This window comes from Lepidothrix coronata, unplaced genomic scaffold, assembly GCF_001604755.1.
Source record: "Lepidothrix coronata isolate B3197 unplaced genomic scaffold, Lepidothrix_coronata-1.0 Scaffold22, whole genome shotgun sequence".
In the NCBI taxonomy this organism is placed as follows: domain Eukaryota; kingdom Metazoa; phylum Chordata; class Aves; order Passeriformes; family Pipridae; genus Lepidothrix; species Lepidothrix coronata.
Window position 1 is genome coordinate 3,083,448 of NW_016690202.1, and position 25,538 is coordinate 3,108,985.

The window sequence follows — 25,538 nt, forward strand, 5'->3', positions numbered from 1 at the left end:
AACATGTCACAGCCCTGCTGTGTTTAGCACTGTACACCAATCATATCTTCCTTAACCTTCTTAATTTAGCTTGTATGTCACTAAGTTGTGAAGTAAGCTTAAAATATCACAAGTAAGCAGATGTCTTTTCCATGGTTTTACTGACACTGAAAAAGTAGTTCTGTACCAAAATGTACACAATTTAGTAATAATACAAAAAGTTAATTCTGCAAGACAGAATGTCAGTTAAATCCACCAAAATGAACACTGAACCATCATTTATTGCCAGAACAGTGTTACTTTAAATAAGATCACTGAATGAACAAAAAACCAAAATATTTCCAGCTTTTCTTAAATAAAAATAGTAGCTATTAGCAACAAAATGCAAGAAGATAAACATTCATGGTATTTAATATTTACATGCCATCATAACATATCTAGCATGTAGTATGGCTTCATGCCTGCACATCAGCTATTATGAGCTCATTACAATGGATATTAATGTGTTGATTTGACAAAGCAACCCATGATTTACATCAAATTTGCACATTAGAAGAGCACCTCTGCTAGTCACCCCTTTAGGAATGATGCTGCAGGAAACCCAGTCCAGTCCACTGATTCACTCCACAAAAACTTAAAAAAAAAAGCGCAAATAAACAAACAAAAAATTAAAAAAAAAAAAAATCAAGCATATCAATAATTTTTCTTCTGTGATTAACTAGGTAGAGCAATGCATTTAGGAATATTCCCAAAGATGAATCAAACCAGAATAAACCCGGGTTTTCTTTATTACAGTAAGAACACCTGAGACTGCTTCACTGGTCCAAGTACAGTATTTTATTAAAAAAACTGCTTGTTACATTAACATGTCATTTCACTGAATTTCCTTAATTAGTAATTTTCATTGAAAAAAGGGTAAGGTTTCTTCTTAAAATAAATACTCCCCCCTTCAAAAGAAAGTTTAAAAGGGAATTGAAACATAATAATAAGAAAAAAACCTACTTTTTTTTTTTTAAGAACAGTGTGATTTTCTGGCTTCATTTTACTTTAGCTTAAACAGTGGATACACACCTATTCCTGCAGAATAAGTGACACTGTATAAAAAAAATCCCCAACATAAGGTACACAATGTGTTTGTATATTCCTAAAGAGACTTCTTCTAAACTAAGTGTAAACATCTGGTTTTGACGCGTTTGAATGCACTCCTATCAAAGTTTGAGAAACAGCATTTACTTAAGTGCCTGTCTTGTCTGACAGGTAACTGGTTTTGAGTTACCAGTTTCATTTTTCTACCTGAACAAAGCAACAAAACAGTTGAAGACACTGTTTCTTCCTACTTCAGTACAAATTATATCTAATGGTTCAGAACTTACAGATCACAAGTTTTACATAAAGGAATAATCTAAATTGTGGAGTTAAAATATTGAACACTGCTTAGCTGAAGCAGCAGCAAATTAAGTACTATATATATAGACAGATTTCTATAAAACTAGTATCATTCAATTAAACTGACAGCCTAAGACCTGTTTTACATGTGAACAAAACTAAAACTAGGAGTTCATAGAAAGTGATGAGGCTTGCCATCACTTAAAAAAACATGCTTGTCTAACCAGAAAATAAAATGGCAAGGGCCTGTGCATTAAAGCCAAGTTTACACCAACTTTTTTTGTTTTGTTGTTTTAAACACCCAAAGTACATAACATCACTTTTCAGCTTAGTAAGTACCAGGACCTTGGTAAGCAAAATAATCTCAACCTGTAAAAACCTAAGAGTGACCCTTTAAAAAATGATGTGTAAGATTAAGAATTCCAAAGCCATGTTCAAGACATCTGACAGAATTTCAGTCATGAAGTCACCACTAGCCACTGAAGAAGGTCAAAGGTGTAAACAGTCTCACGTAAGTCTGTTGATCTCTTAGTTTATCTTACACAGACATTATTGAGTTGAAGGCAATCTTCATTCTAAACTTCACAGATTTTGGTTTTTTTTTCCCCTGTGCTCCTTGTCAGTTACTAGAAAAATTCTTCATTTCAAAGCCATTTTAAAGTATTCAAGCTGCCTTCTTAGTGCAGGTTCCTTTAAGATCCTGTAGATTTATTTTTGACCTAATAAAACAGTAAGATAACTAATTAGATAGTTAAAATGTTACACTGCTCTTATGTGTTGCAGTTATTCATGTAATCATCACTGAATCTCATGTACTTATGAGAAGGGAAAAACAGCACAAAATTCAAGAATTTTTCCATTTTTTACCTGTTGTGGATCATGTGGCTTTTGACTAGATGCCCAGCTGCCAGAGCTGCCATTAGTGATAATTCCCCTGCCATCACTGTAGCACAGACAATTTTAGCAAGCTGACGGGCATTTTCACCAGGGTTATCTTGGCTGGCACCTTGAACCCCTAACATCTGCAGAGAAATGCAGGCAATATTATGCTGTCAATTTATACTAAATTTAGTATGAACTTCCAAATTACTAGCTTTAAGTCCCTCTGATGTTATAAATGTCTAACCTTAGAACTGGCTATATGAAAACAATTCATTGGACAACTCTGAAATTTTCATGGAAAATACAGCAAGTTTCAAGGGGCCCCATTCCCACAACATTACTTGGACATCACATGAAAGTGAGCTTTAATTGAAGAAGCTATGTTGATTTGAGCTTTCTGAATTTTACCTGCAAACAGGCCTGCTGTGGGAGCAAGTTGGTGCCTCCGCCAACAGTCCCTATTTCTATGGAAGGCATCGTGCAGCTGATGTACAGGTCTTCGTTGGTGGAACCAGTGCGCTCCATCAGAGTGATGCAGTTAGAGCTGCCCACATTCTGTGCAGCATCCTTTGGATCAGGAAGGAGAAACAAAACAAATTCGAGATGCTCAAGTAAGTGTTTGATTGAGAATTACTGAACGAAGGAAAATCTGAGTTGGCGTAAAACAAACCTACCTGACCACAGGCAATGTAGATGGCTGTCACAATGTTTGCTGCATGTGCATTGTAGCCACCTATGCTTCCAGCCATCGCAGACCCCACCAGATTTTTGTTTATATTGACTTCAACTAGAGCTTCTGTAGTTGTTTTCAATACCTAGACAAAGAGATAGATACATTTTGACTACCCCATTCCTTAAGCAGGAGTAGAAATACTCTATTTATGGTTAATAAGCCCTCACCCCTTGTTTGCTTCTATATGGAATCTGACTCAATCATTATCCTAACTTTTAAATGCAGGATGTTCCAGTAACAATGGAAAAGTCAGTGCTAAGGGTTTGGACTTGCATAGGCCTTTGAGAAAAGCTCATAGCTATCTACTCTATTTCAGATTCTCATTTATATTCAGAATAAAATGAACAAAATGAACTTGGCAGAAATATCCCATTAATTCACCATGACACAATAGCAACATTCCTGTCAAATTGCTCCAGACTCTCAACTCTTCCCAATTTTGCTTTGTGTAAGACTATGGAGCCAAACTCAAGAGTTTCAACAGAAAACATTGTGATACATGGGCAAATAAACATTATCCACAGTAATATAAAATTAAGTGGCAAATTTACACTATACTGATTGTATTCTGAAACCTTCAAGTAAGAGATTTACACTGAATTTAATATAAAAATGACCAAAGACGGTCAAAAGAGAGAGTGTTGTGAGCAAAATTTAAGATGTTCCTGCATAACAGGAATAGGAAGTGGTCACACAGATCTGCACTAAGTCTGCAACACTGAGGAAAAAAAAAAATAACACTTACATACTGGAGTTCAATGTCAGTAAATGTAATGATGTACAGGTCTGGGGGTTGAGGAAAAACCTCCCGAATTTACCTGAAACTATCCAGGCCCATTACAAAAGTTTTGCAGTTTTGCAAAATGTATGTATTTTTATAAATGAGAGAGCAGACACTTACTTCTCTAACAACCTTGGCTGGAATGACTGCTTCACAGACAACAGACTTCCCTCTTCCTTCTATCCAGTTTATAGCAGCCGGTTTTTTGTCTGTACAATAGTTACCACTAATAGCTATAACCTGAAGGTCAGGAAATTCTTCATTCAGCCTTGCCAGTGCTTTTTCAGTACCCTGTTAGGAGCAAAACAGGTAGTAAGCTAGGTTTATCATTATGGTTGCAAAATAAGCTACCCAGGAACAGTGGAACAGTAAGATTAGATTAAGTCTAATCAGATAATCAGTTACAGTTGAAAAAAAGAATATAATTTCACAAAGAAACATGAAATGGGAGAGAAAAAAATCCAAATTATTTTGACTTTTTTCTAACCACTTTGGGAATTATATGGGGAATAACTGGTTCTTCCCAATACATATGGACTCCCTGGATATATTCTAGGTGCATTGGCATATGGTACCATACTGAAGATACAACATGAACCCAGTGAAACACTACAGGCATTAAATTAATTAACTGTGGATAGTGGAAAGAGCTTCCCTACGGGTAATCAGTAGGAAATCTGTTACATTAGGACTTGTTTTCGACCAGATCCACTTATGTAATGACTATGATTGCCTATTCCATATAAAATGTAAGTCTAAGACTATTAATTTCAAATAGCTCAAGGCATCCAAACAATCCATGGACCACGTTTTTCCACGTTTGCATAAAAAAAAACCCCAACCAAACAAAACTAGAGAACATCCCTCTGCCACTATTCACCACACTCCTAATCCTGTACTTAGAAGGAAGTGATAAACACAGTAACAGATTAATTACTGCTAGATAAAATTTTTGGCTCAAAGCAACAGAGCAACCAGCTTAACTTCCCTATATCAAAAATACTTCCTTTACATAATTGAAAAAAAAAATTAGAACACAAAGTTACTTTTTTCTTTCATCATTTTCATCCTATTCTTGTTTACACTTGACAAACACTGGCATTATTTCATAGCACTGCAAACAGCATTACATCTTGTCTGTCTTTCAGAAGTCAGTCACAGATTAATAGGTTATCTTTACTTTTAAAAGAAATACACATTTATCAAAAATACTTAAGAGAATTGGTCCTTACTTTTGAAATCATATTCATTCCCATTGCATCCCCTGTTCCAGACTGAAAACGGATATAAAGGTTACGACCAGCCAAACTGATGAGAAGTTTTTGCAGGCGGGCAAACCTGTAAGAAAATTTAACTATTACCTATAATCCTCAAGGAAAAAGATAAGTTTTAAGTGGAAAAATGACAGTAAATCATCGCAATACAGAATCACTCAATTACTGATGTTGGAAAAGACCTTTAAGGTCAACAAGTCCAGCCTCTGACAGAGCACTACCTTGTTAACTCAACCCACAGAACCAAGTGCCACATCCAGTTGTTTCTTTAACACCTCCAGTGATGGTGTTTTCTCAGGTAAATACTATAAAAACATTCACTGTAAAAGTGTTCACTGCCTTTTTATGTTTTCTACCACTGGACTTCATGAAATGAAGTAATCTGAGGTGTTAACCAATCCAATTCATTTGTACTCCTTAAAACATCTGTCTACCAGTTATAAACTAACAACGAGGCCTTCAGAAATTCTGCTGTCAGTTTTACTGCAAGGCAAAAGGCATACTTATCTTCAACAGAGTAAGCCCTAAAAGTCACACAAAACCCAGGAAATACTGCATTTAAAAAGCAGCATGAGTTCGTTCTGGCCGAAATACAGTGTCAGGCCTGTCATATACTTGCCTGACACTTTCAAGAAACAAAACAGGTGAGGAAATCTCTCTCTGAATCTTCCTAAAGCAAGCAGGTAATCATAAGCCTTAGAAAAAACTCCAGGGCTTAAAATAGACTTAGTATTGGTTTACATTTTTTAGCATTTCATTTCTAGCATTAGTTTATCTTGTATTCTCTGGAACCTCACAGATTAGTTATCAATATTAGTAGTATCATCTGAAAGGCTAAATACCAAACTTTGAGGGTTTTTTTGCATAGTAACTAGTAAATATCAAAACAAGCTTATGCAAAGTTTTTTTTAATGATTAGACAAATTAATATTCTACTAAGTGTTACACAGTGTGAATGCATTTTTTTCTGAAATATAGGTGTTCACCATTATCACTGAATGATGTTTATTGATTGCAACTTCGGTATGTAGGCAGAGTGACTTTTGTTCTCTTAGATACATACTACACAGGATAGTAAAAATGAAGATGTAATTTCCTGTATTGCAGAACTCAAAAAAAAAACAATTAGGAGTTTTCTACCATTCACAGAAGTCTTATGTTGGGCAATGAAGCTGGAATAGCCATTGTACTAACCTACTTGTGCTGTCAAAAGCTTCCTTCATTATTTTAAAGCCTTCAGGGCTCTCAAGCCAAACCTTCACCTCTGCAGCCTCACAGGCAGTGGGCAGCCTTACAACAGGTCCTCGAGTCATCCCATCTGCAAGAATGCGGCTACTTGCTCCTCCACCAAGCTAAAAACCAAAGCAGAAGGGAAACACAGTAAGATTACTGAAATTTTGGGGTTTAGGAAGTCAAAAACATGCGTTATATAACCCCAAGTACATTTTATAACATAGTAAGTTTTTCTAGTCAAACAATACTTACACATATTGCTCTACATCCTCTGTTTGTGCTTGCTACAAGACATCCTTCTGTTGTTGCCATTGGCACCTGAAACTCTTTGTTATCCAGAAACAGTGGTCCTGCTACACCTACAGGAATAGGCATATATCCAATCACGTTTTCACAGCAAGCTCCCATAACCTTAAAAAACCATACAAAACAATCATTAATGTTACACTGCAGTGGTACAGTACAGCATGCCACATACTATACCTGACATATGTACCTGACTACAACAACATATCTTAGTAAAAAAACCACAAACCTACCCATAAAGCAACTAATTCCCACCTCAAGAAGTTAACAGCTACAGCTGTCAACAGCTAATACTATTCAAGTGTAGGCAGATGTACTGAATTTTATAGAGTCTTAAATGTTATTAAAAAAACCCTTGTATTGTTAAATTAATTTTAAATAATCTTCAGTTTTAACTTGAGCTCAAAGTAGTATTATTCAGCTGAACTGTAGCTCAGTATTAGTAGAATTCTGCATTTCTGAAATAAAGCAGCTGCATACTTTGATAGGAAATATTTTTTGGATAACCTGCAAAACTCGCCCACCTCCCTAGGTGGTGTTTAGAAACATCAAGAGCAATAAAAGGAAGTTTATGTTTGCCTTTTATTTTTCCTCCTACATCAGTTTTGACCAAGCTCATTGTTAATTCACGTGCATCACTGTGTGTTTATTTCACAGGATCATAGACTACAGTTTGAATTGGAAGGGACCACAAAGACCATCCAGCTCTAACCCCTCCTGGGACACCTTCCACTAGACCAGGTTACTCAGAGCCCCACCCAACCTGGTCTTGAACACCTCCAGGGATGGGGAGTCCACAACCTCTCTGGGCAACCTAGTCCAGTGTCCAGCACCCTCACAATAAAGAATTTCTTTCTAACACCCTATACCCTCCTTCAGCTTAAGGTCCCTTGTCCTGTCACTACATGCCCTTGTGAAAAGTCCCTCTCCAGCTCTCTCGTAGGTAGGCCCCCTTCATACTGGAAGGCGTTATAAGGTCATCCTAAAGCCTTCTCTTTTCCAGGATCAACAACCCCAACTCTCTCAGCCTGTCCTCTCAGAAGAGGTGTTCCAGCTCGCTGATCAACTTAGTGGTTTTCCTCTGGACTTGTTTATGTGTTTGGAAAATCGTTTTACAATGAGTTTTGCTTGTCTACCTTTTACTTACCAAAGAATAATTATAATTCCTATAAGGAAGATATTGCAAAGATGAAGGTTCAGGGAGTTTCTTGGATAACATCTGTCTGCGAATGGACACACCTCGCTCCTGAGTTTCCATCAGGGTTTCCAGTTTGTATGCAGGAATATGCTTAGCATTAACTAAGCTGATAACCTCAGCATCGGTTAGAAATTTTGCTCCTTCCTGGACATATAAAAAAAGGAGAGAGAAAATACAGATTCTCTTGGTGAAAATCCTTTTTAATGTTTCCAAACAAAAAAGGGTAACAACTTTCCTTTGATATTATCTGAATACAACTACAGGAGTCAACTGCCAACATTAGGTTTTACAGTAGGCCAGGATGTGATCAAAAACTTTTATGATCAGACACCCACCTACACATGTACATGAGGAAGCTTCAATGAATGACAATCCCTCCTCCCTCCTATCTCAACTGACTTAAGGTGAAATAACGCACTAAAGGGTTTTGTTTTAGTTGTGGCTCCCATGCACTCCCAAGTTATTAATGTAATGTAATTTTCTGGAGGATGACACTACAACCAGTGGGAACACGTAAAAGCTGCAAAATGAACTCTTAAGAATTCTTAAATCAGCCGTTGCAGTAGAGGTTAAATAAAAGAGAAAAAATTTATTTTGCCATACCTGTGCATTTCCAAGTATACGAACACATTCCTCAATAGAACGTGGCTCTTTAGGTAACTCAATTTCTTCCTCTTTTTCATTAACAAGTGAAGAAGTTTCCACAGGGCTGCAACTGCCAACTACAAATGTAGCCTTGGTTGATGACTCTAATACAGGTTTTATGACTTCAGCTGCACAAAGACAATTAAAAGGAACTCTGGTTTACAAAATACTTAAGTTTTGGTACTAAATACAACGTTACAACAGATTTCACTCTTTATTCCTAATATTTATGAATAGGTTCAGACTTCAAAATGATAAGAATTACCTACCATTTCCATCTTTGGGAATGAAAGCTTCTTCCACTGAGTTAGATTTCTGATTGTTTTTCAGAAGTACAGATTGCTTCCTGCAACAATTCTCAGGGACCTTTTTCTGGACCATCACAGGAGATGTTATGGGATTCTTCAGTGAGAGGGTAGATTCAGTCTCTGCTTGCTCAAAGAAAATGTATTTGACGGCAAGAAGAAGGGCTAATCCAAGAGTGATTACTTGCTCAATATCCATACTGGCCATTCTAAAAGAGACAGATCAGAAAGTAAACACGCAGTATATACAATTCATTTTTTATAACAGCATTCTGACATACAAAGAGTAATTATTTCACCATAATTTACAGCTAGAGAAATCCCAGTCAAAAGATATTTTCTACCAGGACATCTAAGTACACTAGGTTAGGCTAGAGAAATAATTCTTCATGTTATTAACAACATAAAAATTTTCAGATGTCATTAAAGAGTAACCTAAATCTGGCTAAAAAGCAGTCCCAATAAGAAAATGACTGTAAAAGATGCAGTAACAGCTACATCAAATTGATGTAACACCTATCCCCTAATGACAGGATAGTTTCATTTTCATTTCATATTCTACCGATAGTTTCATTTTCATTTCATATTCTACCGATAATGACTACTATGATGCAAGATGAACTGCTAAGAGGGGAAAAAAATCCCACCTAAAACAGAGAGTTCTGAGTTTTCAGAAGTAACATGAAATCACACGTGCCACTAACTTGAGCTGAGCTGAAGGAAAAGCCACAGTGGCATGGCTTTTGCACTTTTTGCACTTAAGTGTGAATGGTCAGAAGCTCTGCATAAATAATTACCCTAGTGCAGTTAAAAAATTTATTTTCTAGTGTACTCTGAAAAGTATCAGGGCTAGTGGAAAAGAGAACACTTTGATGCATACAGGACAGCTGGCTCAATCATATTCTTGACTACTTCAAAGAGATTGGACAAATGGCATGTTATTGAAGCATTTCCTCTGAAATGTCATCTCTAGTTCCAGGAAGTCCTACAGTGGTCAGATCTGTGACTCTTTTAAGTTTTGTGCTCTAGGACAATGAGCTTGGCAGTATTAGAGGATACACCCCAACCAAGGAAACACACTCTGTGAAGTCACCCACCGAGAAAGGTAGAACTGCCACAGGGAAACATTAGGTTCAATTCTCTTTGGTGCATTCTCATCCAGTCCCACTGAATTTTCTACAGTACTGTTTTGAGCAGCTGGTTCCGCTATCCAACGACTGTGGGCATGAACAAGAACCAAACCCAGCGACTGTATCAAAAACAAAAACCAAATATTAATTTTTCAACTGTAACTTGGTATCTAGCCTACTAAGAATAAACATTGTCCTTTCTTTGTTTGGGGTTTTTTGTGCTTTTTTTTCCCCCCATGCCTCAAAAGTTTAAAGCTAACAGCTGATTTTCTGCACCTCTCATTAACACCCTTTTTGGCCTACGGTAACACTGTTGTACAGTAGCTTTGGATGTGTCCCACCCACATTCTTCCCCTTGCTCAAGAAATAAGCAGAGGAAGGTGAGGATACTGGAAGGATAAGAGGGAGGGAACTGTACACATAAAAAGCCCCAAGTGTTTGGCACAGAAATGGCATAGGCAGGAAAATGATAGGGTTACATACAGGAGAAGTTATTAAAATCTACCACTGTAAATTGAACTAATGAGATGCAGAATACTAGTCTATGGGAAACAAAAGCTTGATTCATTCCATCAGAACACCTCACTGATTGCATAACTACAGGTGCAAAAGAGCCACAAACCATAATCATTTTGACCCTCTGTGTTACAGGATTTGGTTTATTCTCTTCTTCTTCCAGAACACGAGCAAAATGGCTGAGCTGCCATATAGGGCGCCCTTCACGACTCTCTCTTGAAAGCTGCAAAATATAACATAATTTAAAAATGGGTCATATATAGTACATATTAGAAGAACCAACAAATAAGCTTCAGCACTGCGTTTTTATTTGATCGTTGAGAAATTACCAACAAAAGAGTCAGACTACAGTCTACTGTCCAAACAATGTTATGACTTTCAATAGTGAAAAATGCTGAACAGACAATAATTTACAATGTAATTTGTTTACTCTGCTTTAGATCAGAACTCCTACTATTGATTGTGACTCATTTACAGTGAGATTTCCAAGTTACTGTCACTAGTTCACCAGTGAAGGAAGACAAACATGTCATGTAACTGTGATGAAATATATAGCCTATAAGTAGCACAGGGGCTGAATACTAAGCTTGATGTTGTCTTGAAGTTGGTCTTACCTCCAATACCAAGGACACACAAGCTGGAAAGAAGGTCATGAAGACAAAGTAGTTGGCAAGAACAGACATACAGCCAAAGCAGCACATAATTTCAAGCTGCCGCACACCTAAACAAAAACACATTTTTTACATTTGAATATTCAATGGGCTATATTGAAGAAGTGCTGCAGAACTAAGCAAGAAATCACTAAACTGACATTGCAGATTACAGAAGGCATTGTCTAGATTAATGAAAAACAAGCACATTAAGCCCTAGTTATTGTGCACTGGCTTATTCTAAGCACAATATATGTTTATGTATTGACAGAAAACTTTATTTTAATATGTCATTCTAAATGTATACAATAAATTTCACCAAGATTTTAAAGCTTCACACTAAAAGCTTGAAACTCCTTACTGACCTAAGCAAAGAACAAGTAGCCAACATTACGTATTTAAATCTTTTTTGAAAGATGGCCAATTAAGTGTTCAGGCAATAAGAAACAATATATACACTGCCTACTCTTCAGTAAGTCTGGTATCCAGAAAAAGACAGCCATGCTGCACATGCATTACTGAACTGCCTTAGTAAAGATGAAAGAGCTAACAGTATAAAATGAACTATACGCAACATCAAAATGGGTTTTTTCCCTAAGATGTAAACAAGAGAAAAACTTATTAACACACAATACTGTGAAAGATCCAAAAGTTGCAGAGCAAGTGCTTTGGAAGATATCTTTAAAGTATGTGAAACAGGTGGGAAAAAAACCAAACCAAGCCACATTAAAAACAACATATAAAAATAAACATGCAAGCAAAACCCCACTTTAGTCTTAACTATGGAACCTCAATTTATTTTACAAAGAATTTAGTTATTTTCATGTGAAAATCCTTTGCTTACTACACTTAACTATTCTCTTTTTAACAGAAAACCAACTGCTACTGCACACAGAACTGATGAAGATCATAGTGTGCATGTGCTGCCCAGTATGCCAACCATATCCTGGGCTGCATCAAAAGCAGCACAGCCAGGAGGCTGAGGGAAGGGATTCTGTCCCTCTACTCCAGTCTCCTAAGACCCCACCTGGAGTGCTGCATCCAGCTCTGCTGCCCCACCATGACAAGGACATGGACCTGCTGGGACAGCCCAGAGAAGAGACACTAAGATGTTAACAGGAGTGATGGGAACAATAGGAAGATGTTAATTTTATGAAAGCAGCTGCACTGAAGTCCATTCCTACTGCACCATGGTCAAGGAAAGCCATTATCTGTATTTCAAACTTTGGTTTAACATGTACATATTATTCATACTAGCAAGAAACTAGTAAAATAGGCTAACTAGGAAGGTAAATAAAGAGATTAGGTCACTCCAATCTCATGGGTAACATCTATGATGTAAAACTCTCAATATCTCAACATCTCTCAAATAGTCTTTTTTAACTGAAAATATTTGAACTATTAGACTATATGGCTCACCCGACATGGTACCAACACCAATTACAAGACACTCCACAAGTGCATCCAGTGTAAATGTAGGGCCTAAAATTGCCATGCCCCGTGAAATATTTTCTCTTACTTCATCCTAGAAAGAAAAAGTTCTGTCCATTAACATGAAAACAAAAAGCAAATTAAGTTTATGACATAAAGTGATTAGTAAACTGAGTAGTATTATGGTGATAAAGCCTTGCAAAACATATACTGAAAATGAACTTCTATGAGAAAGCATATAGAAAATGTATTCTACTTCTAAGTTAACATACTTTGACAGTTTTTAGTCACAGAAGGTTATTTAATTTTGATTAATTTGTCTACCTTTGTCCACCAGTGTTATAGAAGCTTAGAATACTGATGAGGCAGAGACTCTACACTAAATTCAGAACAAGACTTCTACATTTTAAGACATAAAGAAGCCACTTGTGTCAAGGCATTTCAAAATTTCTTGCAACCGCATATCTGTACCCTAACTACTATTACTTTATTATTTTATTATTTAACTCTCTAGACTCAGCTGATAGAAAAGAGCACACAAAAACCACTAAAACTTTGCCTGGGGGGAAAGGGATTTCCTCCAGCAGGCAGGCATGGCAAACTCTAGAGTTTGCTGCTGTTTTTCTGGTGGTGTTGTTTTTGGGGTGAGAAGGGGAAAAAACTGTAGGAAAAACATATTTGTGAAATATTTTCTTGAAAATCAGTAAAAAATTCTGTACTTGCAATTATCATCAAATAATATAGAACATGCTATAACAATATTGCACATATAGAAAATGTGCAGCATACTATACACTACATTAAAATATAATAGACAATATTTTGTCACAATTAGTATGCTCAAAGACCACATACAGTATTTTGTAAGTATAAATTAATTGCAAGAAATATACTTTTACTTCAGAACTTAAGAGTATTAGCAAAAAAACATTACTAGGTATGACAAGTAAAGTGTCCTGTCAATCCCTCCTATTGTGCTGTGTTAAATGCACTAGAGCATGACTATTCCTGTCTGCACATATGCTCCATCTGCTAAATATTTGGTCTAGAAATATGCTTTTTCCCAGTAGAAGCACTGTAAAATTACATGTCTCTTTATCTACTGTTCCTGAGCCCTAAAAATTAACTTTTTTATATCAGTAACTGTTTTAGGGAAAACTTTGGCCTAGGAACATTAGCCTCCTTAGAAGAGCTGTAAGCACTGCTGGTTTTAAGTTCTGATTTTATAAAGTCACACTCATACTTAGTGCACATGACTGTGCACACTAATTTAAACAGCGTTACTACTCACTCGAACACTGATCTGGCTGGAAGACAAGAGAACACAGAATCTGGATAAAATCTGAGCCTTTTGACATTTATGTATCACCAAGACAGTATTCCCCTGTATGTCTCTCCACGTGGATTATTCATATATAATTATAAAATGGTTTGGCTTGGAAGGGACCCTCAAGATCATCTAGTTCTAACCCCCAGCCATGGGATAATGTTCAGTTTAGAAAATTAAACTTAAAATCTCCATCGCAAAACAAAAAAAGCCCCAACAAAGTAAAACACCAACCAACAAACAAAGCCCTCAAGAAGAACCCCCCTGACCTGTGAGTTGGAACTGAGAGCAAATTTGGCTAATGCACTTGCTCTTGACAAATCAATCAGGAGCAGGAAGAATGGTAAAGCTTCACTGAAAAAAAAAAGAGGCATATGTTAAACTTCAAGGTTTATTGTACAGGAAAAAAAAGCAAGCAAGAAACCAAGAATAACAATTCATTACTTACTTTAAACCTGTCAATTCTTTATCCAAGAAGTGAATTACCACTGTACTGAAAACAAAACTTGAGAAGATTGTAAAGAGGCCAGCGATACCTTTAAAAAACAAGAGAACAGGAAATTTTTGGTGTACATAGAGAGAGAGAGAGAGAGATAAGGAGGAGGGAAAAAAAAGGGAAAAAAAGAAAAACCACACCTTTAGATCAATAATAACAAATGCATGAGAATTCTTGTCTCTCAGTGTATTAACAGCAGTCAAAATACAAACTGAAGCACATGTTGTTTTCATAGATATTTAAAACTCAAATTTGTACTGCATTCAAAGACTCAGAGATAAAAGCCATAAATCTTCTCAATTTATTTCAAGCAAAATTAAAACTGGCTTAAACAGCTCTATAACTTTAAGTGATTCACACAACAGTTATTTTAGGAATTAAATTTCCAGTGTTTATATAATCTTACAACCTTTCATTAAAAAAAGCACTTTGATAAATGTAAAACATGTCTTCTGCTATGTAACAAACATTTAAAATAATGCTTTCTTGAACATAAGGATTAAAGTGTTAATATTTGTTACCAATTTATGTAAAAAAACCCCACCAACAATTAAAATGCATACAGCGAATATAGAAGTCAGACACAGTACCTAAAATGTATTTTGATCCAAGCTGCCTTAGGTTCTGAAACTGGAAATAGATATAAAGGATTGCTATACAGCGTGTGATTGTCAGGATGATGATGTCACTGCTCAGAACATCCTGTTTGAAACACAAAGAAATTTAGTTAGCTTTTACAGTAAGAAGTAACTTCTTGAGTTTCAGTAGTAAAAGATTCCATTGTGAAGCTGCACTAAAAATGAAGTTTCAGAATAACATAAGTATCACTGATAGTCTTGTCTTAAAAAACTAAAATATGAAAATCCTTGTTCACTAGACACTGTGCAGATGAATGTTAGGTTTAACGAAACCCATCTGTACTGCATCACTGTTTGCATACCACTTTAATATCCACAATTAAAAAATAAGGCAATAAAGAAGATTCTGCATAGATACTTTACTCCTAATATATCACACCCTCATCTTATTCTACAGAAAACCCTGGATCTACTGATTAACACCAAGTACAATAAAATTAATTCAAATACTTACTTCTTCAAGTTTGGGGCACTCATAATTCCAGCCACAGATCTTATCATTCCCAGTGAACATCTTCATAGACATCATACAGATGGTAAGAGTCACTGTTCCCACAATGACTTCCCATGGATGAGAGGCTACAAAAAGGCCATGCATTCGAAATAGTCTGGACAACATTTTCAAGACTGTTCTTCTATACTTAGCAATCCTGTAACAAAGGAATATTTTGTATGTTAGCAAGTCTGACGTTCAGTGAAAAGACAGAAATCTACACATTCCTGCAAGTCATCTTCCAGGAAAAAAAAAGCAAAACTACTTAAGTAACAGACGAGTGAGGAAAGTAATCTTCACCTTGCAACCTTCCATGTAAAACACATCTATTTCTAAGATTCCAAAATATAATACAATCTGCTCCTGCCTTCTCAACCTGTTTTTAATACAAATCTGCCCTGTTTCTTCAAGGTCTTGCTGGCAAGTCCTTACTACTCTCACATCTCTCAGTATCGCACAATTCCGATACACCTTTCACTTCTTGTTTTTACCATCTATATAAGCACTCACCAAATTCTGTTGCTTCTTTGTACTCATTCTTCCTATCAAAAGTATTGCTGAACCATAAAAATTACCAATTAACCATTACTGGTAATGCTCAACAGCAAGAATTGCAATGTTATCTCTCTGGTTGCATTTTCTCTACTTTCTGTTCAATATTATTCTGTGACACAAATTAATTACATCCAAAAAAGTGTTCCTTCTTCATCTCAAGCATGCAAGTCCTCACATACAGTATTCTGTGACAGTTATCTTCTACCCATAACTAATTCCCAGGTTATTGGTACATTTCATCATCCCTTTGCTTCCATAACAAACATTTGCCAAAAATTCTCACTGCTGTGTTTCACAGAACTAAAAACATGGACATTCTTCACATCCTTCAGACCCCATCCTAGTCTATTTGCTGTGTGTTGTACCTTTACATAAGTTTATCGAGGAAACAAAATGTGGTAACGTTCTCTCTTAAATGCATTAATAACTGGAGTTTCCTTTTCTCATTACACAAAAACAACACCTTACAAAACTGCATTATAAAGTTAAAAAAATGCTTAATAGTAGTCTGGTTAACAGAGACAATCTATAATTCAGTATTTACATGTACCAACTTAGCACTGTAAAGATTTCCATAGAAGACTGAGAGCTGTACACACTGCCACTTCAAAGTGGATTAAAAAAAATCCCTTTGCATTGCTTTAAAAGTAACAATCCATCCATTGGGCTTCTGGTATTATTTATTTTGCTCAGACATCAAAAATGAAGCTGCCATTCAATGAAGAAAATAACAAGCCAAAACTATCTGATTAAGTGTTCCTGAAGATACCAGAATCAGTTTCCTACCAGTGCTGATCTCAATCACATGAGCACCAACAGCACTGATCTATTTCTCTTTATCCTTCCACAGGGAAGGTGTGGACAGACATTTGTGCTTCATGGAACCAAGTGCGGAAAACGATTGAGAGGACTGCCTTCTTTATGAACAAATTATTTCATTTCCTGACAGAAAGCTTTTTAAGAATAAAATTAAAAACCAAAAGCAAACATCTCCTTTATAACGTAGTTAACCCTTCTTTTTCCCTCTATAGTATAATCTACATTCTGGTTTGTAAATTTACGTTGTCACCAAGCTGTACCAAAGTGGTATCATTTTTCCTCAGCAGAATGGAAGGTATTTTTTAATTAGAAAAACATTACCAGAGAAATACCTCAGTGTTGAATATTTCAAAACAACACAAAAAATAGGAAAGGCAAAACAACATTTTTGAAAATACAAATACTTTTGAATATCACTCTGTTTCAGGAAAATCAGAACTAGTAGTTACTACATGACTTTTACAGAGTTGTACTAGTAGTACAGCTAATACAACTAATTCTGAGAGTTGGAATGATTATCTGGCCATGAAAAAAATAAATAAACTAGTAGGGCTAAAAAGATTTCAAAATCTTTTTTCAGAAATTATTTGTCACATTTCTACACAAAAACAGTAAAATGGCTTCACATAAATCAATTAGAGGAAAAAAGTGCATAAATTAATTTATGAAAATAATTATCCATAATATCTTAGTTTTTTTATTAACTGCTGCTATGAAATAGAGGATGCCTCTTGGCTGATCTTGGGGTTAACTGAATGATACTAACTCCTAACCTAAAAGGATTCTTTAAAGCTTTCATGTTAGTTTAACCTGCCTGAAGCACACGGTGGTTTTTGCTATGCAGTTGACTTTTCTTGAAAATATTCATCATTATACACACTGATTCTGCATTACAGCGGTGTAAAAAAAAAAAAGTCAATGCACAACATGAGCTCATATTTCTGTTTGAAATATTTATACAGTTCAACTGACTCATAGCTTGAAATTAGGAAGACATAACGTTAAATATAAACCCAAAAGTTAACACTGAAGTAATTCTGCTAAGTTTCAAAACGGTGGTACAAAAAGGGTGCTTTATAAATCCCGCTTGCCTTTGTTTTCGACCTGGGAAATCAAAACAGAACACAAAATACAAACAAAACCCAGCTGCAACTCCTCCAAACCAGTGTAAAAAGCAAACTAGATCAGTCGTATGTAATGCTTCAGAGCAATTACCTATCACGTAACTGTACGACTAGTCTGTTAAATACCCAAGGTTTGCCACCCAGCCCTAAGCTCAGAGTAGTCCTCTGCAACACCATCAATGAGATCAGCACAAATTTCCCATCTGTTGCGGGCTGACTCAGCAACAGCTACAGGAATCCAGCGGCAAAAGCAGCCGAACGAGAATTTGTGCGGAGCTCACCTGAACCGCAGAGACCGGGCACAGACCCTGCAGCGCTGCCCGGGACCGCTTTCGGCGTTCACAGTGGGGGAAAGCAGCCCCTCAGAAGCCCAGAGCTGCAGCTACCGGGTGAGAATTGGGGGGGCTCAGCTCTGCAGCCCGCGGGCGCCAAGGCAGCCCCGGGACCCCTGCACAGCGCCCAGGGCGGCGCCGAGGCGGGGCGGCCGCCGCTCCCGACGGGCGGAGATGGCGACGCTGCCCTCCCTGCCCCGAGCCGCCGCCACCCGGCCGCTCTCGGCCTGCAACCACAGCCAGCCCGCCCGCCTGCCGGCACGGCGCGCCCGTGTGCCTACCCCGCGCTCGCGGCCCCGCCGGTCCCCGCTCACCGCTGCGCCGCGGTCCCCGCTCACCGCCGCGCCCCAGCCGCAGTGGCAGCTCACTGCGTCCCACCCGCTGTCCCCTCCCGGCCCTGCCGCCCCGCCCCGCCGCGCAAGGACACGCCGGCTCCGCCATCGCCCGATCGCGCGGCCAATCGCGAGCGCGCGTCCCGCCCCGCCCGCCTCGCGTCACCCGCCGCGTCGCCGCGGCAACGGCCCGGCCAGCGGCGCGCGGCCCCACGCGCCATCAGGAGCGGCGAACACGCCATCGCGCCATGGGCCGCCCACCAATGGGCCGCCGCGCTCCCCACTCCGCGTCCTCTAATTGGACGGCCGTAGCGGCTCATTTGCATGGCCAGTGGAGCGGTGCCGGCGCTCTCGGGCCCGTGCCGTGCCTCGCCGTGCTCTGGGACAGCGGTGCTGCCCGAACACCCCCGCGCCGCTGGTACCGCCCGGGGCACCGCGCTGGCCCGAGGCACTAAGAGTCCGCGCAGAAATGCCCAGCTCCTGCCTGTGGGAAGCCGCGGTGCCCCTGACGTTCGGGGAGAAAGAAAAAAAAAAAGGCAATATATTTGTATTTGTGTCCTTTGGCCAGAGAGGAAGTGCATTTTTTTGGTTCATGAAGTATTGGGAGGCTCTCAAAGACCCACCTGGATGCATGCTTATGTAACCTGCTCTACGTGACCCTGCCTTGGCAGGGGGGTTGGACTAGATCGTCTCCAGAGGTCCCTTACAGCCCTAACAATTCTGTGATTCTTTTTGGGCACCGAGTCGGGTGTGACACTATGATCGCTGCAAGACAGCACTCCAGGCTGGCGCTGCCGTTATGTGTTTCTGGGCCTGAGCTTGCCGGCTAACACGTTCAAATACAAACCAAGAGGTTTTGAAGCAGATGATCCACACTCTGGCTTTCCCGAAGCTGCTTCTTACACGTGGCATCTCATTTGGAAATATATCTACTAGCTCCACATGGTGCTGTGCTGTGAAGCATCAACTTGATCCTAAAAAAACAAAGCTTTTTGAAAAGGTTTCCTAAGAACTCCACCCAGAGTAGTTATCAGTGACGAAATCATTCATGCCAGCTCAGTCTTTTAACATGTAGATGGCCTTTTTGTTCTCATCTTCAGTGGAATTCTTAAATATCTTAATAATACTACTGTGTATCCATCTTTCCTGACAGCTTCTTTCTTAACATGTTTTCTTCAGTATCTCACCTTTGTTAGCTGAAAATTGTATTATCAGTGAGATTTCTAGACTCACTTGATAACATGCACAGCAATTGCTGTAATTACATACGGATATGACTAAGCCAAAGCATAATAACAATTTGTATAAAGATTCAAAAATTATGTGCAAATTATATATAATTTAAGATGACCTTTGGTATCTTAGCTCTGTTTTCCACATTTTCCATGAACACTATTTGGAGAGTACTAAAAATGCTAATTTTATCATCAAGTTCACTGGCAGCAGGAGTCACTGCAGTGATTTGGGGTTTGCAGTCTGTGTGACACCGCACGTGCTGACATTAAGTTCTCACATCTGTAGCTCTTTGTGGTGGCCTGCCTGGAGCCCAGCCTTGTGCTGACAGAGGCTATGGGAGCAGACTGCCCCACTGCCAAGCAGAGGGCAGGTAAAGCAGAGCCAGAACAGCTCTGCCTCAGGAAAATGTCGTGATTCACAGACGATCACTGAAGAGTGCTACTGCAAATACTGTCAAAGTATTGTCAACTAATAATTTGGTTATCTCAAACATGTTCCCACTCACGAGCACATGAACATTGTGCTCAGGACAGCAGGTGAAGTTAGCTACTTAACCATGGCCAGGGAAGTGTTGCCAGTGTAGGGACTCCAAACACAGATACAGGGCCTAGTTTAGAAAGGAGACATTGTTTATTCTGTGCAGGGTGCAAGGTGGAGTTTTCTCAAAATTTTACACTATATATACATTTTAGAAACCATAGAAGTCACAGTTCATTGGCTACAAGTTACCTCGTTTGCTTATTAATTAGTAGTCTATCATATTTTAGTTAAATGATTCTCTTGCTTCTCATGCTCAGACTTTCTCTTCTTTCAAGTTGGTGGGTTTCTTGAGTTATTGGTCCATGAGTGAGTGGTTGCAATCTGTGACAGTGGACTCAGACTCAAGAGGCCATGAACTGGCGCAGATCCCTTCCCTTACAAAGGGCACAGAGACCTGTGGTGCCAACAAGGTGACCAGAAACACAAGAGGTGACAAGAGACACAGCAGGAGTCGACAAGTCAAGAGGAACGTTTAGTCAGGAACTGTAGCAATAGGACAAGGAGTAATGGGCATAAATTGAAAGAGGAGAAATTTAGGTTAGATATTAGGAAGAATTAGACAGTGGAACAGGTTGCCCAGGAAGGTTGTGGATGCCCCAGCACTGGCAATGTTCAAGGCAAGGCTAGATAAGGCCTTGAGCAACCTGGGCTAATCGTCCTTGCCACTGGGGATTGGGACTGGATGATCTTTAAGGTCTATTCCAACCCCTTATCATTCTATGATTCTAAGACCCCAGACTATAGAATAAAAGCCCAGGTGGTCCTTCATTCTGGGTCCCTCCTTTGAGGCTATGGGGCCTCTCACTGATAAGGCCAGACCCTGTTTCACAACCCCCTCCTCGTTCTCTATAACTCTCTGGGCAAATAAGCGTTTCTGACTCTTGAGATATCAGCATCAGGAGTGCACAAACGCCTAGAAGTGAGCCTTTTTAACCGCACAGAGCACGGTGAATGTTAGTACTCTGCGGCTCTAGGGAACGACGTGCGCCCGGGGCCACCCGAGGGGCAGCGAGGCGCCTCCACAAGATGGCGGCCGTCTCGGAGTGCAACCGGTGGCCGCCTGAGGAGGTGCCGGGGCAGCGCCGGGGCCAGCCCACGGTGGAGCGGCGGGTGTGCGGCGGGGACACCGACACGGACAGCGACGAGACCGTCGTGGAGGGCTCTGTGACGGAGAGTGATGTGGAGGAAGAGGAGTTCTGTAGGAGGAGGTAGTAACGCAGATGGCTCTGAGCGGCACCTGCCTGTGCGAGGGCGGCGGCAGGTGTGGCGCGCCCGCGGGAACAGCAAGGGGCCCGCGGCTGACGGGCCGCTCCGGGGATGAGGGGTTTGCCCTCTTTGTTTCTTTTTTTTTCTTTTTTCTCCCCTCCCCCCCTCCTTTCTGTATTCAGAGCCGTTTTGTATGCCCTTAGAGTCAGTGGTTCTTAGCTCCGCTGATGGCCTCAGAGCTTGTACCTCTGGACCCTCCTGAGTAACATTTCAGTCCGCAGAAGTGAAATGCCCCGGAAACCAACTCGGAGGAAATAAACACTATTAAATGCAGTTGGTGCTGATACTGTTTCCCTGCAACCTTGACTTGATACCATTTTCATTCCATTTTCTCTCGTTTAAGACATGGCAAAGGATTGAAAACACCTGCGGCTGCACCTCTCTGTGCTGGCTTTGTGGCCTGGCATTTCTTGGAAATACATAAAGCAGTGATGTGCTTCAATACCTATGATTTTCTATGCAGAAAATCAGGTATATCCCTACAGTTTGGGGCTCCTTTGCTGTTGGTGTTAGCACTTGCCCAGTTGTGTCCCAGTGTCAGAGGCTGGGATGGGCACCTCTCTTAAACTGAGGGTTTAAGAGAACTTAAACTCTGACCTGCCCTTTGAGTTCATAGGACTGTAATGCTTAATGACCTTTTATTTTATTTATTTTTCAAAGGTTGGCTTTTCTTAATGTGGACATAACTTTAACCACTGAGATGAGTATTACTAAAGGTAGGACAGATTCTTTTTTTCAGTTTTTTTATTTCTTTAAACTGTTACTTTAGATATTGCCTGAGTCTATGTTATTTATGCTTCAGTGCTGCATGAAGTTCATTCTTAGGAATGTATGTGCTCTTTTATTACATCTATAATTTTAGCTCATATTTTAGAAGATTCTTCAGCACTTTTTTAATATTTGAAAATTAGGTTTGCTCTTGACTTCTCTGTCCTTTCTGTGTACTATAACTGAGGATCCCTGTCTTGGGAAGTGTATGAACTATATATAGGGATATCCTTTTTATTTACATGTATGTGTTTGTGTGTATGTGTTTGAACAGAATAAAATAAATGGAATCTATACACGTAGTAGTTATATGTAACTATAGTTGCTTATAGTATTTTTAAAAACCCTTTAATATTGTTAATATATCCATTCTCTGTAGCATATGAAGTTTGGGTAGGTATATTTAAGTGCATTATTTTAAGTGTATCATTAAATTACTTTCAGCATAAATGATTGCACGCTCATTTAAAGTCTTAAAATCTTCCATAATAATACCCATAACGCATGCTGCATGAGCAAGCATGTCTTAGTTACATAATAGTTTCACTGGTACCTCCTTTGCATTTTTATATAATATACTTGACTTGCATACTGTAGGTTTCATTTCAGCAATATTTTGGACTGACTATTCTTTAAGTGACACATGGTGTTCTTCTAGATTTTTTTATTGTTTGTCTTTTTGCCAGTTTGAAGATCTGAGTGGACTGTCGTTTTTTATCAGCGTACTCTGAGTTAATATAAATCTTACCTAAAGCTCATTGGAATCTGAAGAAACTTTTCCAATGGCTATGTTTTCCTGATGCTGAACCTTTTATAGTTTTTTAATAGTTTTGACTGAGGAAAGAAACATCATCCCATTTTGAACTTACCTGTGATTATCCACTGGAATTAAGACCTGGCAATGTTTGTTTGACTCATTCTTCAGTTTGTGGAGTAGGCATTTGTCTGAGGGTTGAGCGAGGGGGTTTTGTCCTTGCAACTGTAATAGATTTCTGCCTGCCACATGTTGTATTCAGTAAATTGGAATTAGAATTTAATCATTCATGGGTTTGTACATACTTGTGTATTGGCAATTTGGAGATGAGATACATAATGCAAATATTAATTTGATTAGTATTTTACTAATGTCGGTATCAACATCTTAGTTTTCAAACTTAAGGGTTCAACCTTAAGGGCTTCTATCCTTTTTTTTCCAGAGAGAGAAGGTCTTCCTTTGTATATTCATTAAAGAAATTACTCCATATAAGAGTACAAGTATATTTTTAGTCAAATGGATCAGGCAGCTTATCAAAATTGCAGTTGTTAGTTTAAAAAATAAGAGGAAAGAGTTAATCTCCAATACAAACTCAAGGAGGGTCCCAGAACACTAAGTGAAATAAATCTTTCCCCCTGGCTGCTTTTATTAATTTCTGTTCCATTCATTGTAATTTCAAAATCTAGTGAGATAGATTATTTGGTCACTTAAATCCCTTGCATATCAGAAGCTTTGATGCATGTAGTTCAGTTACTGAGTTATGTGATAATATGTGCAATTACAGAAAGTTATGTAGAAATTAAGGCAATAAAAATTTTAATTACTGGAGATTTTTTATTTGTTTTTTTCGTAGGAACTCCTTCTCCAGAAATATGTTTTATACAGAAATTTGGTGGCCGGACATACTGTCGAAAGGAAGACGAGATAAATCCAGTAAGTACACCAATGATAGGGGCCCACCCCTGGTGGTCTAGTGGTTAGGGTGCAGGACTCTCACCGCTGTGACCCGGGTTCGATTCCCAGCCCCCGGGCAGATGGAGCTCGTCAGCCCTGTAAGGCAATCCATCTAAGAGAAGGTCACTCTAAGCTCGTCAGCCCTGTAAGGCAATCCATCTAAGAGAAGGTCACTCTAAACAAACCTACATCCTGAGACCCTCACTGCCACTGTCCAAGTACACCAATGATAGTGTCTCCTGCAAACATATCTAAGGATTAATTATTAATAAACCCACTGGGCCTCCCTTTGATTACATGCGAAAGAGTCTAGTAGCTTAAGCTGAAGTGAATTTCAGCATGTTGTCTCCAGGACTGTATCCAAGTCTCTTCCCTGGTATTTCATGAAGTATTTAATATGTGAAATTTCCTTTCTAATTTGAGGAACAAGCCTAGGACAAAAATAAAGAAGTCGTGGAGCAGAGTCTTTTTAGTAGGTTCCCTTTAGGAGCTGAAAGATAACCATGTGGATTGACTGTGCCAGAATACACCCTTAGTTACTCACTGTGAGATTAGCTGTGATCCAATGATTGAACAATTGTTTCTTTCAAAAACAAAGAGATAATAATCTGAAATGCAGAGTACAATATCTACTTGCATAATGATGGGGTAATAGTTTTACTCTATGGATAATTCTGCATTCCCTAATCTAATAATTAGCCTACCTTTTAATATATTTACCATGGTTGCTAACTGGGCCATAAACCTCTGTGCAGTTGAGCAATCAGGTTGCACCTGCATATGATACGGTCATGAAATAATTAGAGACAAACAAGTTCTCTGCTTTTAACTGTGAGTGTTACACCATCTTTAGCACTGTGTATTCACCATTCCAAAGCCCATAGTCTGTATAACCTTATTCCAGTGAAGGAGAGGTGTAAGAGCTAAACTGTTTCCTAGATGACAAAAGCTACATTGAAAAAAGACATTTCTACTGGAGTGAATATTTTTACAGCTCATTATAAAATTGCAAATAAATTTGTCTTAGCTGACAGCGTGGGAAACAGTGAACAAAAATCCAGAAGATGCTGTTATTTCAAAAACTTTTCTCTATAACTTTATTTTGCTCCTTGCATGTCCCGGGGTTGTCTTGACTGAAGTTTGTCATGGTTTTCTAAGGATGGAAGGAATGAGGGAAGTGCACATTTGCTCTCTTCCTTTCCACTCTGGGAGCTGATCTGACTAGCCTCTTCCTAACCTAAGTCTTTGGCTTCATAGGTACCAGCAGATTAGCCAGTCTGCAATGCCATTAAGGGATTCTTCCAAGTCTAAGGACAAATACCCTGTACACTAAGGAAAAGGTCAGAAAAGCAGAGAAACCTAGTACTTCTCACCAAATAGTTTGGGTAATCCTTACTAGTTTTTTTGAGAGGAGACCTCTATAGCATGCCACTGGCAGTTTGGTCATGCAAAGCT

The 25,538-nt window shown here is 38.9% G+C and overlaps 2 protein-coding genes across 16 annotated transcripts in view; one reads left to right on the forward strand and one right to left on the reverse strand.

The window, feature by feature from the left end:
• Nucleotides 1-240: 240 nt before the first annotated feature.
• HMGCR (3-hydroxy-3-methylglutaryl-CoA reductase) lies at nt 241-18,637 on the reverse strand. Of its 3 annotated transcripts, none has more exons than XM_017808142.1 (20): nt 18,548-18,637; nt 15,365-15,560; nt 14,863-14,974; nt 14,225-14,312; nt 14,046-14,130; nt 12,438-12,543; nt 10,983-11,089; nt 10,475-10,591; nt 9,820-9,971; nt 8,687-8,931; nt 8,376-8,545; nt 7,722-7,916; nt 6,521-6,679; nt 6,230-6,387; nt 4,994-5,099; nt 3,882-4,052; nt 2,922-3,062; nt 2,656-2,814; nt 2,233-2,387; nt 241-2,084 (listed from the first exon to the last, which is right to left on the reverse strand). In XM_017808142.1, the coding sequence occupies exons 2-20, from the start codon at nt 15,527-15,529 to the stop codon at nt 2,030-2,032; spliced, it is 2,646 nt and encodes an 881-aa protein (XP_017663631.1). In that variant the 5' UTR covers nt 15,530-15,560; nt 18,548-18,637; the 3' UTR covers nt 241-2,029. The 3 variants fall into 3 exon arrangements, with proteins under 3 accessions (XP_017663631.1, XP_017663632.1, XP_017663633.1); XM_017808143.1 differs by having other exon boundaries at nt 18,515-18,550; XM_017808144.1 differs by lacking the exon at nt 18,548-18,637 and adding an exon at nt 18,183-18,257.
• A 1,704-nt stretch (nt 18,638-20,341) lies between these two features.
• ANKRD31 (ankyrin repeat domain 31) overlaps nt 20,342-25,538 on the forward strand; it is a 61,906-nt gene continuing 56,709 nt past the window's right edge. For 2 of the 13 annotated variants that reach the window (XM_017808267.1, XM_017808262.1), the window contains exons 1-3: nt 20,342-21,549; nt 22,268-22,323; nt 23,983-24,062. In XM_017808267.1, coding sequence (XP_017663756.1) covers nt 21,293-21,549; nt 22,268-22,323; nt 23,983-24,062 — 393 coding nt within the window. In that variant the 5' untranslated portion in view covers nt 20,342-21,292. The other 11 variants (XM_017808254.1, XM_017808259.1, XM_017808257.1 and 8 more) reach the window with 10 other exon arrangements.